Source organism: Mchenga conophoros, linkage group LG14 (assembly GCF_057382185.1).
Source record: "Mchenga conophoros isolate Kocher_MC1m ecotype Shallow Benthic linkage group LG14, M_conophoros_male_GT1.1, whole genome shotgun sequence".
Classification (NCBI taxonomy): Eukaryota; Metazoa; Chordata; class Actinopteri; order Cichliformes; family Cichlidae; genus Mchenga; species Mchenga conophoros.
The window spans coordinates 25,633,313-25,648,251 of record NC_140539.1 but is presented as its reverse complement, the minus strand read 5'-3'; the positions used below and the strand labels follow the sequence as shown (position 1 = coordinate 25,648,251).

General features: G+C 41.5%; 1 protein-coding gene across 8 annotated transcripts in view; it reads right to left on the bottom strand.

The window, feature by feature from the left end:
* The window catches only part of LOC146559835 (muscleblind-like protein 1), a 67,158-nt gene that overhangs the window by 13,984 nt on the left and 38,235 nt on the right, over nucleotides 1–14,939 (bottom strand). For all 8 annotated transcript variants that reach the window (XM_085243613.1, XM_085243611.1, XM_085243617.1 and 5 more), the window contains exons 3-4: nucleotides 7,881–8,051; nucleotides 887–1,111 (exon numbers count right to left, since the gene is read on the bottom strand). In XM_085243613.1, the coding sequence (XP_085099739.1) occupies nucleotides 887–1,111; nucleotides 7,881–8,051 (396 nt within the window). The remainder of the gene's footprint in view (nucleotides 1–886; nucleotides 1,112–7,880; nucleotides 8,052–14,939) is intronic.

The following is a 14,939-nucleotide window of genomic DNA, read 5'->3' as shown; positions in this document are numbered from 1 at the left end:
TCTACAGCATGACTTGTACTAACGCCTCCATAAAATTCAGTCAGCGGCCTTTGCTTTGTTTCTGGTATCTCTGTCTCTGCCTGCTCCAACCCCTCCCCTGATGACCACAACAGGTCTACAAATTGATTTCCTATCTTCCGCCTCCATCTCTCTTTCCTGTCAGTAACCTGTTCTGTCGCTCTGCATGTTGTCCATTCATTCACTTGGTCCAAAGACTTACTCAGCCTCACCCCCATTAATTACCCAGCTACCCAACATTACATCTTAAATGTAACCTTCCTGCATTCTTGCACGCCTCCTGCCTGCCTCCAACGATTTCCCCATTATTCCGCTGCCACTGTTTCTCGGGTGGGGCTACATAATGGATGAGATTGACTTACTGTCCAATTAATGATTATCTGAACGCAGCTGGAGGAGGGGCGCTCATCAGGTTTCAAAGAACTAATTGCTTTCCGAGAAGAAGTAAAGATTTTTCTGAAAATGACATATGTACATTATAACCCGAGCTTGTGCCAGACAAAGTTATCCCCTTCGTATCGATAGTGTCAGCAATGGTAATGTTTGTGGATGCTTTCATTAACATCTCATTCTCTTGCTTAAGTCTGAGAAATAACTCTGTCTTGGTAATGGCATGTAGTTAGTGTAACAGAAATGGTGTAGATACACAGACGTACAAACAAGACTATTAATATTGAATAGACAGATCCTACATCTGAAAAGCTTCTGTTAGAAAGGAGTGAAAAAGGTATTTCTCCCAATCGTTTTTTATAATCTGCGAGCGGCAAAGGAATCACAAAAAATTATGCAAATCCTCCCGATGTGCTTTCATATATTTTTTCCCCACTTTTTCTTGCGAATGTGTGTAAATGTTTGTGTTCCTCCTCACCTCCAGTCTGTCTGTCCTCATGAGTTTCTGTGCAGCAGCGGCGGCAGCAGCAGCAGCGGGTATGGGAACGCTGGGGTTGCTGGTGACCAGTACGGGGGCACTGGGCAAGATGTCAGCGGGCATCAGGCCGGGCGACACAGGGCCAAGGTAGGGGTTAAATGCAGCAGCCGCTGCTGCAGCAGCATTGGCATTGGTTGCAAGGCTGGGTGTGACTGAAAACATGGGCTGAGAGCACATGCAAAATAAGAGAGTTGGTCAAAATTGATCCACAATGATTTCTCACAGTCTATGTATAAAGATGCTACATATATAATCACATTGTTTCTTCCTCATATAATTATTACCTCTGGTGGATATACAGCATATGATGCAGAAGATTATCAGTAGCAAAGCAAAAAATAGGAACTCTGATTGTGGATGTGGAAGGAAAGATGCAAAAACAGATAATTAACAGGCTTACATCTGAGGAAAAAGAACATGGCTGCTCGTCTTTCATTTGCACTAACGCGCAGAGCAAGCGTCAGTATGTGGTGTCACCTTCTTCCATTGATCAGATTGAATCACATGCTTCATACCCCAGATATCACACAGTTAGCAGTACTGATGAAGGACGTCAAGCTGTGTGAGCATGTGAGTGGGGAGAGAGGCTTCACTGTAAGATAAAGTACTGCCTGTATGCGTTGTACTGGAGTTTGACAGAGAGAGGAGTATGCACTGCAAAGTTTTCCCTGCCTGATCCTGACCTCAGCCCCAGTCTAAGGATTGTCTTTTGAGCCCCTGCCAACAGGACACAGTGAGTAATAGAGGAGCGGCAGCCAGGGCTGTACTGATACATTCTTCCTAAAACCTCCTCACTGCTCAGCGATGACTCAGAAAATCAGAAATAATTCTTTCGGCACTGCCCTCTGGAATGTCTGAAGAGTTGTTTGCAATCATAAGGTGCTCTGGAAAAGCAGATGTGTCTCACTCCAGGTGCTCAGATATCAGTTTGAGATATTTGCAGCTTGGGGTTTGGATGGAATAAGCATGATGTCATCTAAAACATTTGCGGTCATGGGGTTTTAACTATGCAGTGATATCATCTTGCGAAGAGTTTGAAAGCTTACTAATAGGCCTTTTTTGGAACACGTCAAAGTTTCAGTATCGATATGAAATTGAATATTCGCATTAATTAACAAAAATGTTATAACAGAAACATCTATAATTGCATGCAGGGCTTAATTACAGTTCAGCAGTATTTGTTTTCACTATTCCCAGTAAAATGTGTTATCCTCTCTTTTTCAGGGCATGTTTGCTGTTGTTGTTTTTTGCATAACGGTGGAAAACCTAAAGTTAAGTTTTGCTGAAAAGTCCCCACTACAATTATAATGATCATGATGGTAAAATGTGACGTAACAGTCATTGCACAACTTTATTTATCTAAATTGCGGTTTTACCAATTAGCCACTGAACTGGTTATAATGGACTAAGAAACATACTATATAAAGACATTCAATACATATTGAAACTCTTTGTAAACAAGCTTAAATTCAGATTTGAATATTCTAAGATTTGTACGTCAGACGCACTGACCTAGTTTGACCTTTCTTTGTTGTAGTGCAAACACTTTGCCACATGAGCCATAACTTCAGCTCCTAAATATTTAAACACAGAGATGTGGCCAATTACACCCAGCCACTGGAATGTCATTGGATTGTGGCTTCATGCTTTGACTTATTTTATTTTCAAAGAGGATCTGTACTAAACAGGTCCTTTCCTACTGTGAGTGAGTGACAACCAGCTGTGACAGACCCTAACCACTTCACTGTGTTCATGGTCCAATGCATGAAATTAAAGTAGGTTACCTACATACACTGAGGAAGGATGGATAGCTGCAGATAAAAGAAAAAAAGGGAAATAAAATGTGGTAGAGATACTAAGGGTGGAAGAAGGAGACTGAGCTACAAACACAAGGTGAGGTTAGGAAGAATAAAGTCTGATTCTTAGAAAGGTAAGTACCCGGTTTTACCCTTTGATCCCTGTGCACAGAACATGCTCTATTTTCTTGACTTTTCTTTGTAGTGGAGGTCTAAAGCCATCTCTCCTCACTGCTGTCATCCTATCTCCTTCACTTTACCTACCTGTCTTACCCTGCCCATTTATCTATTTCGGCTGCATTCCCTTCTCCCTTTCTTCTTCTGCTGTGTCCTTCTTTGTCAGCTTGTCTTCCTGCTTCTTCTCTCGTCTTGCTTTCTCTCACCCCATGACATAAACAGAAAGGAAGGCTTTGCTGTTCCAGGGAGATCTATGCTTCTTTAAACCCCCATCCCTCCCAATGGGGCTCTCAACTCAGCCTCTCTTTTCTAGATAGGGTTGATAAGCCATCAGCTAAGTGTGCACTTGCAGATGTGCGTCAAAGCACACTGCATCTTTTGAACTCCTATGAATAGTGTTAGACAAATTCACTCCAGTGCTCTCACTTAAACATAAAGGGACAGTGGAGATGACAGAGGAATTACTTCAAGCCTGACTGGCAGTTCTCATTGTTTCTGTAAGGTTTCTGGATCGGTCATGGAAGGATTCATTTGGCTGAACGGGGCTGTGGCTATCACCTTGAACATCCTTGGAGCATGCTGCGCATACATAGAGCAACATCTTAACTCAATGTTGTGTGTGTATGTTACATGGCTTTATGGATGTGCTGTTAATCATTTAAAATAATTCCCTTCATTGCCTTATACCAGGACTGGCTATCCATCCATCCATCCACCCATCCATAGTTAGAACCTAACCCAACTGCCTATTTAATCCATTCATCCATCCATTAGTTTTCTATATTATGCAATGTACAAACGAAAGGAAAAGTAAGAATAAACTTTCATCAAATTAACTAATTCTGTCAATTTTCTTTAAGCTAAACATTTTTTTCAAACTCAGTCACAGAACTGTTTTTCATGGCTTTCATGTTTTTCAAGTTCATTTAAAGAACACTGAACAGACAAACAACCCTACCCACCGGCAGTCCTATGATCGGCCCGAGTGCTGATCATATGATTGCCCTTATGATCGGTTTACATTGGACAAATGCTACAAATATTTTTAGGGGGGTTTAAAATCGGGAAAAAAACAATGTTTTCAATAACCCTTACACACTGTTTATACTTCATACCTTTGTAATATGGTCCTATTTGGAATGTATTTGTTTTATTGAATGTGAAACTGGCAAGAACATTCTGGAACTGCTGGGATTTATTATATAACCACTAAACCTATAAACACTGTCTTTATTGTTGTCATTAAGCAAATCCTAGGAAATTACCAAGTATAATTATGAATGTTAATTTAGCAATAATAAACCGTTAGATGACAAAGCACACAAAATTGCTTATTGCAAATTGGTCTGTGCATTCAAAGCAGTGGTAGGAAACTTTGTGTATGTGTCACACATGTATTCTACAGTCACACATGTATTCTACATGTGTGACTGTTTTTCCTATACTCACTGAAATGGCATGGATTCTGGTCCTTATGAGCGTCATGTCTGATCAATCTTGTGCTATTTCACATACAGTGCTTAACAAATTATCAGAACACCCAGTATAAAGTCTGTGTCACAGATGATCTTAATTACACAGCATAATTACCAAAATCACTGCTATCATGGTTTCTGTAGTGATTATTCCACCAGTAAACATCAGCTAATCAAAACTATGCTCCTAATGTTAAAATATAAATGCTGCTGTTATCCATAAATTTTCAAATGTAATGTTTTACAAAAGAGTTGAAAAAATAACTAGAATGTCATTAATTAAGATTAAGACGCAACATTTCAATTATTTACTTGCTGGACAAACAAAAATGTATGTTATGCTTGATTCATTTCTGACTTCTCAGAGAGAAGTCCAGTGTGCCGACTATTTGGGTCTAAAATGTGAATTCAGTTTGTTAGCTGTTCAATAAATACCAATAAAACAAGACAGCTTTCTGAAATATTTGTGTCTTTTTGTTGTTTTAATGACAAGTCGTCAAATAAATTTGTTAAGATCTGTAAAGTGGTAAGCAGTATGTGCTGCACTGACACTCGATCGAGCCAAAGTTTATATTGTGCTGGCTACTGTGCCAAATCTGTACTGTGTAATTTTTTTGTGCCTGCTCACTGTCTTCATATAGAGTATGTGTGTCTGCTTCCCATCATTCATTGTTTCTACTGGTCATGTCAATGCAGAAGCTTCCGAGACAGCATGTTTGCATTGCACCTTGCCAAACCATTCACGCACAGTACAAACCACAGGAAATAATGGTTTTCAGAGGGCAGCGGTGCTGATGCTGATGTTACATTTCGGGCCCTCTACAGGAACCTGGGCAAATATGGTGGGAACGCAGCTCTCGTGACAGTGTCAGGTCTCATTTGAGCTGTCACTACTGTCCCATAAAAAATTCACACTGACATCATGTGTGCAGTTACACAGTTTCAAAATTCACTAAAACCACCATATTGACTCAGACTAGTGGACATAAAATCCATCTAAATGGATATGGGCCAAACAGAGCCCTCAACTCATTACCACCAAAGGACTGACAAACACAAAACACCTTACAATACTCATCAAAAGACTCAAAAACAAAAAAACTTACACAAATCCACTACAAACTGTATCTGGGAACAATATGCTTATTTGCACACTCAGTCACATAGTTACTGAACACACATCTAAATTATACTATATTTGCAGATTTTGCATCTTGCACATCTTCGTCTTGTCTCGTCTACAATATCTTGACAATAACTTGAACCAAAGGAAAAAATGGAGTCAAGCTAAGTTCAATGGATATAACTTTTTAGGAAAATTTAAACAAGAGTTTGTGCTGGCCTTTAATTCACTAAAATCTAACTTCTATCCTTTTTTAAACCCTCATATAATTGTGAGTATTTTTCCGATATCAAGCAACATTTTAGACCCACTGCTATAAATGACTAAATTCAATTAACATTTCGCAGTTAAATATTTTTTACCTGTTGAAAACAGAACATTTTAGACATATGGTCATTGGTATGGGTATTTATTGTAATAATTATCCATAATTAAGCCCGGAATGTTCAAACCGTTATATTAATAGGTAAGTAACCGTAAGTACTCTGTCCACTGACAAGGTCCAGCAAATCAAGCCAACTTGCATATTAAAAATGGATGGCTATAGAGTGGTTATTCGTTTTTTAGACGTGTATTTCAATAGAATGTTTTATATGCAATGTGCAGTTAATTGCCACTTTATTAGGTACATAATTATTAATAGCTTTAGGCCCCATTTTGCCTTTAAAACATCTTTAATTCAACAAGGTCTTGCTCAGAGACTGTTTTGAAAAGTGCTTTGTTGGATTAAGATCTTGTGACTGAAGCCCATTGGAGTACTGTGGCACTTTAGTCTGTTTAAAGCGGGCATCAGCAGGTGGGTACACTGTGCTCATAAAAAGATATATTCAGGTAGGCTGTGGTATTTAAATGATGCTCAGTTAGTATGATGGGGCGCCAAGAAATTATTCGCTACATCATTAAATCACCACCACTGGCAGCTTGAAAGGTTGATAGAAGGCATAACGGATCTATGCTTTCTTGTTGTTTTCGCCAAATTCTGACCTTACCACCTGAAGGTCACACTAGATATTGAGATTCATCACACTGGGCAAAGTTTTTCCAATCTTCTGTTGCCCACAAGATTGGAAAAACTTGAACTTTGAAGCAGTACCCCATCTACTTCAAGGTTCAAAAGGTTGTGCATTCAGAGAAGCTCTTCTGTAGCAAGTGGTTAGTGGAGTTACTGCTGGATTCCTATCGGCTCAAAGAAGTCTGTCCATTCTCCTCCGACCTCAGGCATCAACAAGGCATTTTGCTGCTCAGTGGACATTTTTCACCCGGCACACAATGCACCCGACCCCTATGGCGCCTCCTGCGGGTGGTGGGCCTGCGGGAGGATGGGCCCATGTCTCCTTTTCGGGCTGTGCCCGGCCGGGCCCCATGGACTAAGGCCCGGCCACCAGACGCTCGCCCTCGGGCACCCTCCCCGGGCCTGGCTCCAGGGCGGGGCCCCGGTAACCCAGGGTAAACTGTTCCCTCAATATTCTTTTCATAAGGGTCTTCTGAATCGCTCTTTGTCTGGTCCCTCACCCAGGACCAATTTGCCATGGGAGACCCTACCAGGGGGCAAAAGTCCCCAGACAACATAGCCCTTGGGATCCCTGGGACACACAAACCCCTCCACCACGATAAGGTAGCGATTCAAGGAGGAGCCTCCTGGGTGAGGTGTTCCAGGCATGTCCCACCGGGAGGAGGCCCCGGGGCAGACCCAGGACATGCTGGAGAGATTATATCTCTCGGCTGGCCTGGGAACGCCTTGGTATTCCCCGGGATAAGCTGGAGGAGGTGGCTGGGGAGAGGGAGGTCTGGGCCTCTTTGCTTAGGCTGCTGCCCCCGCGACCCGGCCTCGGATAAAGCGGATGAAGATGGATGGACATTTTTCAGAGAATTCTCTACAAACCTCCAGGGTTTGTAGAGAGGTGTAGAAAGGTGGACAAGAATATACCTGCTGCTCGGTCTGTGGCTTTTTGTCTGACTCAGGGACCACGGCGTTGTTCTTTGTAGACATATTTTCCTCATTGCCTTGTTTAAACCGCCAAAAATGGTGGTTTAAATTTCGTGACTCACTGACGAACCATTTTGTGGCATGCAGTCTAACGACATCGTATTTTGGTGCCTGCTCGGATCACTTGGAACCTCAGGCGAGCAGGTACTAAAAAAGGTACCTGGTACCAGGCACTATGACCTAATGGAAAACCCTGAAAATGTGGCGAACCGTGCCAAGTCGATCTGAGTAGGTACTAATGGAAAACTGACTTTTGACCATGTCTACATGCCAAAATGCACTCAGTTGATGCTATGTGATTGGCTGATTAGACATTTTTGTTAATGGGCAGTTGAACAGGTGTACCTAATAAAGTGTCTGGTGAGTGACTACTCACCACTGGTTGTAGCTGTGTGCCGGGCATCATGGCGTTAGCGAGCTGCATCTGCTGGGCCAGCATGGCCATGTTTTTCTGTTGGATGAGGTTGTTTCTTCCATTGATCTCTAGCTGGGTCTTTAGGTGAGGAGGAGGATGCAGGTACTTACAGTTCTCTCTGGAACAGCGGCCCTGATGGGATGAGAGACGAAGAGAAAGGAGGAGACAAGGAGGGCAAAATCAAGGGAGGGGGGTGGGGAAGAAAGACACATGGGAAGTGGTGGATTAGAATCCTGTTCCCTTTAACCACAGCCTAATGTATAGAAGTAATGAGCCTTGAATTAAGTCGCTTCCCTCCTATTTAACCGGTGCCGACCTCACATCCTTGACATCTGGGCCTGCCACTCTTTTTGCCATAAAGCAGACCAATCAGTTCTGCAGAAGATGTAGGCTTACTACCTTCTCTATTTTCTCAAGGTCCCATTGGGAGACAAATTAGCTCCAAGAGCAGAGATAAAGAGGATTAACTGTCTATCTGCTCCTTCTAAGAGATTGCTTTACACAAAGCAAACATTAAACAAACACAATGTTGCCGTGTGTCTGTGATAAAAGGAACACTTCATTGTCTGGAAATTATTTTTTTGGTTTCATTTGTTTATTATTTGATCAAAATCATGAACTTTGTGATCATAATTTCTTCAATGCTGAAATAACATCTTTAAATTAAGTCTAATTTTAAAAGTAAAAACAATTGCGTTGAATTGATTCGGCATTGTTGGTCTAACCCCAAAGAAAATTTGTTTTGGGAATCTAAATTAGCAAAAGCTCCCCAGTCTCCTCCATCCTACCACCTAAGAAGCTGTTCAACTTGATGCTCGATGTTTTAAAAAGCCCTGTGAATCACCATTGATCTCCACTCAATTCAAACAAATGAGCCATGTGTCAATATGGGACATAATTTCAGTAAAGATGAGGCGGGAGAACTGATGTAGGATCGATACGTGATTGGAGACTCCTGTGACACGAAACATAAACACATTATGGCAATCTAATGCTGTATTATGCTACTATGCTAGAGACTGTGGTCTGTGTCTGTGCGGACTCACTGCTGTGGGTGCTTATATTCATTCTGCAGCCAGCAGCCCAAAGGGAGGAGAGAATGTAATTTACACTCTCATAATGCCTGCTCCACTGAACACTCCCCTGGCTAGGTGTAATATCTTAGATATCTCCACCTCTCTTTCACTCCCCCTTTCTTCCTCATTCTCTGCCTTTCACATCAATCCCCATACATCCTGAGCCCCGTGCTGATATTTGCTCTCCTCATCATGAATACAGAGCAGCGCAAGTACCGACGTACTGCTGTGATCTGTGTATATATTCATGTATGTGTGCAGCATTTGTACTACTCCTTGCCTTTGTCAGCTTCTCTCTCTGTCTTCTTCTTGTGCCTCAACCACCTCATCAAAATGCATCCTCAATCCATCTATTCCCATTACTGCTTTATGTAAAAAAAATTTTCAGGGGGATTGGGAAACCAGCCCTGCGACAACTCCACAGTGTCCCCTCCCATGGGGAATTAAAGGTTGGCTGTCATGCGACTGCTTATCTCAGTGAGATTACCTGCTGCTCACTGTGGCCTACTATGACACCTTCCTTCACAGCCTAACACATACACTCTCCCACTCTGGCTTTATGCTTAACACCTCTCTTCTTTCTCCTCCTTTCACTTCCTGGTCTTGCTCTGTCTCTGCCTCTTTCCCATTTATTCTGCCTAGCTACAGCATGAAAGGTACTTTGCATTGGAGAGCAGCAGAATGTCAAGACTTCATCCAGCATTTTGATTGGCTAAAAGCTGTGAGGACTAGCATTCCTAGCCTGACCATTGGCCCAAAGGCCCACATTGACAATGCTCCAAGTCATCCCTCCCGGTTCATCCCTATGTGGCTGTAAACTATTGATCAGTGTTAATTGGTTAATGTCTTTTGATTTTCAGGGTACATTCCCTCTGGACTCAAGCATGTCAAATCCAGCCGTGTGTGTGTGTGTGTGTGTGTGTGTGTGTGTGTGTGTGTGTGTGTGTGTGTGTGCAAGCAATCAACTGTGACAATGCAGCCCCTCAATTACATAAATTACAGCTCTATCTGAGGGCTGTAATTTATTTAAGCTCTTTTTCAGCGGGGTTCCCTGCATCAGTTTTCAGTGGTCAAAGCTCAAAAGGTTTTAAACACTTACACATTTTAACAAGCCATACTGGGAATAAGCTGCAAAATAATTACTTCAAGAATAAGAAACTTTTGTAAAGGTTTTTAAAGAAGAAAAGGTTTAAGCTTCTGGTAAACAGGTGGTGGAAGTGCTTTTCTATGACGAGCAAGAATGTAGATGATCTCATGTTGCCAGTTTTTTATCGAAATATTTATATAAAAAACAACTACCTGACATTCTGGTGCTTTTAACTGGCACCACTCAATCGTTCACTGCAGTCAAACAGTGTTATTTTCAAAATAACATGGACAAAATTCTTAGGTTATGTTTTCGAAAAAGGTATTTTCTTTCTCGAAGATGAACAATATCAGCAAATTACGTGGATCCTGATAAAGACAGAATCTGAATTATCGTTTATTGGCTACATTCAGAAAGGTCAGCGCCCTAATATATTCATCCCCCTCTATTTTCACCAGCAGGGCTATTATCTATAGCAGCGTTGTTGTTCTCCAAACAATGCCATGCATGAGCCCGTGGTCCTTGCCAATCATTGTCTGTGATGTTAATGTTTTGGCTTCTCTCTTGTGCCTTTTCACCTGTCTGCCTGTCCTCCATGGAGACGTTAATATGCTAACAGACTACCAGCATCTGTCTCTCAAGCACTCTCCCTACTGTTCCATCTTCTTCTCCTCTCATCTTATTTTTGTCTCTTCTGTCTTTTTCCAATTCTTCAGGTCCAGTTCTCTGCAACTCCCTGCCCCATTCTTTCTTCTTAAGAATTAAGCAAGTTTCACACGTTTGGTTCACTCTCCAAATAATGGAGGTAGCTATTCCTCAAATCCAGATTCTAACACTTGAACCAATTTACCTTCCCAATATTTTAGTTGAAGCAAAGAATAGTTAAATGGTTAGCACTTTAAAGACAGGAAATCACTTTTCACTATTAAGGTGTATGGAGAATAGAGCAATCTGTTGTTAAAAATCACCTTAGCCTCATTAAACCAGATTTCTCCCATGTTTATTATAGTTCCACACATGCAGGTTATTCTGGTTCGGCACCCAGTACCAACTTTCCAGCTGGTCTCCAGCTTGACTATATAAAGGGGAGAAATCTCATTAGCTTTATCATGCACACCTGTCCGTTGAACCTCCCTGACACTGCCCCTTGAGCTCACAGTACCAAACCTCCCCTGCAGCTGAGCCAGCGACCGAACCTCCGCCACAGTAAGTAACAAGGAAGTCTTGGCCAAGATGTTCGACAGCTACACTGAGAGTTTCTGAAACCCACAGAGGCAATAAGTCATAAGTAATAATAAGTTATAAGTCAGTAGATAAACCGATTGATTTCCAGATTGTGAGTTTAACCCAGAAAATTGGAGTTTTGGTCGAGAGTGCAACATCCTCGACGTCTGGGCAACCACCTTCGGTTGCAAGGTGCAATCGGAATCCTTGTAGAAACTGCAGTTCCTCTCACACAGATTGGAAAATGTTTACAAATAATTGCTTACTAAAATGCTTGCTGACTTAATAAATACAACAAATTGTTACCAGATTCCAATCAATCTGCCCAAATGAGCAAAACTCGCCTGTGATGAGTCTCTTTCGAACAGTGGACTTAATTCATTTAAATGCAAGGTTCTGGTTATATTCCTATATAATAGCATGGCTGCCAAGTACCTATGTAGTTTCAGAGCAACAGAGACAGTCAGCAGACTGACTGTCTCTGTTGTTTTATCACCATCTTGACGTACCAAATTCTCTCTGAAAACGGCACATGAGTGTGAGTCGTCATACACCAGGTCCCTAACTTTAACATGGCCATTTCAAGATCGCAAGTTTATTGCACACCGTTGTAATAATTCTGTGACTGAAGCCGGTACAAAGATTAACATATCAATTTGTGTCAGCATACAGTGATAGATAAGTGAGTGGATATAAAAAGATTTTATTCTGAAATCTTTAATCTTAAGGAGACCCTTGGTTGTGACTTGTGGGGCACAGAATTGGTAATTATCTGCTTTTTGTTTTTTCCTAATAAGTGTGTCATGTATTTATAAGAAGGAATAAAACAATTTAATTTCAGGAATTATACAAACTATTACTGCTGTAGTAGTAGTAGTTGTTGTTGTTGTTGTTGTTGTTGTTGTTGTTGTTGTATTATTAATACCACTATTCCATAGCAGTAATTACTGTCAATATGTTTTTTTAACTGCTGCTTTATTTTGTCATCAAATGTAAGTGTATTTTTTGTCATGTCTCGCTCCCATCATCCCCTGGTTCTGAGGTTTCTTCCTGTTAAAGGGAAGATTTTTCTCCCCTTTGTTGCCAAGTGTTTGCTCAAAGTGAATCATTTGATCATTTTATTGTAGAGGATTTACCTTCAAATATAAAGTGTCTTGAGGCGACAGCTGTTGTGATTTGGCACTATATAAATAAAATTTAATTGAACTTAAAATGTATTATATACATAAAGGGATCAAGGGTCAAGACACTGACCCACATGTTTACGAAGTCATCGAATCACTATTTTTGCGTACATGTAAATGTTTCGGGGCGCTGTGATCTGAAACTCGCAATGTCGGTCTTACTTGTTGCCTGCGGTGCTTTGACAGCTCTCTGAAAGATGTGCCTGAGGAATTCCAGTGAATAAAACCTGTGGCAGAACTCCTCTCAGAGATTGGCAACAGAGGCAAAGACAAGAACAGAAGAAGTAGAAGGCAGACAGTCAGAGAGAGCTACAGAAAAGCAAAAGGGAGTGAGACAGACAGAGACACAGATGCAGAGTGTGCTTTTCATATTAATATTAATCAAAGTGGTCTGTGCAAGTGATTTCGGCTGTGCCTTTGTTGGCATGTATCTACAGTATATCCTCCAAAGGGCTGAATGGCACATTGCTTTCCACAAAGTCCTTCTGCGCGTTCACTCCCGTAATCACACACTGATTCTGAATGATCTTTTAATCTACCCATCCAGAATGACTCATTCCAACTTAACCACACATAATCCAACAGCATCTGATCTTTTCCGCATTTTCACTCTGTCTCTCCTCTCGGTGTGCCTGAGCTCCCCTCAAACCACGGCTGCACAGTGAACACCGTGACCAGTGTGACAACTGTAGAGCTTAAGTCTGGACGGCCACCGTTCCAAGTCCCTTTGCATTATTAATTCTCTCTCAGTGGAACTGCCTTTCCCTCCTGCTCCCAAAGACATGCATCAATCAAGAAAGTGCCGTCTGGTTGAGGGCTGTGGTGAGAATACACAAGCTCACATGCACACGCAGACACGCACTCTGGGGCATGTGCTTTCCTGACCAAAGGGTCCTGTTGGCAAGCATACGTCAGACAAAATATGACATCAGATACGGTACAAAGAACAGCCTGTCTGAGGACTCAGAGTGCTGCCAGACAAGCCAATGTTGTTAGTACGCACACACATACACCCCGCGCACACAGACACACGTACACACTCTAAAACAGAATTTTTATTAAGCAATACAGCTCAGCTGCAAACCACTGGCAAATCAGGCAGTATGTTAGTAGGTAAACCCGATGAGAAACATGTTTTTCGGAGACAAAAAACATCCTGTTTTCATTGCCTTCCCTTTTTCCACCTCTCCCTGTTCCATAGCTAATACCAGCCGGCTATATAAGTCTCATTATCTCGATCCAATCATTTATTAAATCTGGAACACCCCAGGTGCATTAGTATATTAGCCTGGATCAGTTAATGACCTTAAAATCTCATTTAACTGGGCAGAGGGATAAGCCGTTGAGACAACGACAAAGATAGACGTGTGGACAAAAGAATCACAGACAATGATAGACGAGGTGACGCAACACACCTGGTAGAAACTAGTAATGGAACATTACAGCGGACGAATACCGCCGAACGTCACGGCTGACGTAGAATCCGAGGAAAGCTTTTAGCTGCAGTGCTCAATTAGCCAAAACACCAATTACATTGCCCAATAGCACACAGAGTGTTAGCATGTTTTGGGTGGACGTTGGTACAAAATCATTAGCACAGGAAGTTAATGACGGGGCAAAATCATTAGCCCCCGTGGCTAATGACAACACTCTGCTGCTGCTGAGCTGAACTGCTCTTGTGATCTATTACCATACACGACGGACACATCTAACTCAAGCAGCTCATGTCAAAGGAGCATTTGACATTTTGATTCTTTTATTACTGGCTATCATTCTCCTTTTTTAAAAAAAAATTAATATTATGCTCTGCATTAATCAGTCCTTTTTCAAGGTAAGATACAGAGAGAGCTCACAAATCCCAGTGCTTCTTTTATTTGCTCTGAATACACTGGCTAAATCACATCAATCAAAATATCAAAAAATAATGATAAAAGCCTAGAATTTGAATTTGGTAGGATTTTTTTGTTAAGATTGTCTGGATTTAATCGTGAAAAAAAACCCAGATCCCATGCAGGACAGATTTTGAAATTCTTTCCATTTTGCTGTGAGGAAATGAATGAAAGCCTCCAAACAGATGATCAAGAAACAGGTACTTGCTGAAATCACATGAAGTGGACAGAAATGTCTGAGGAATTACAGTGGCATTGCTATTTTACCACCAGTACTGACTTATTTCACAGTGGGCCACCCGACAACTAAAGGAGTGCACTGGAATTGGTTCAGAGAGTGTATACCATGTAATCATTAGACTCCCTTGAGGCCGGGCAAATGAGGATAAGGCATACCTTCTGTATCTGCTGCTGACCGGTCTGAAAGTGAACACCAGCATGGTTAAAAAAAGTCAGCATTAGCACCCAAGAAATAAAAAAAAGGATTAAATGAAACGTCAAAGTGACCAAGTCAGCAGCAGAGCCTTTTTTCATCTTTGCTCACTATGCTCCTTTACTAA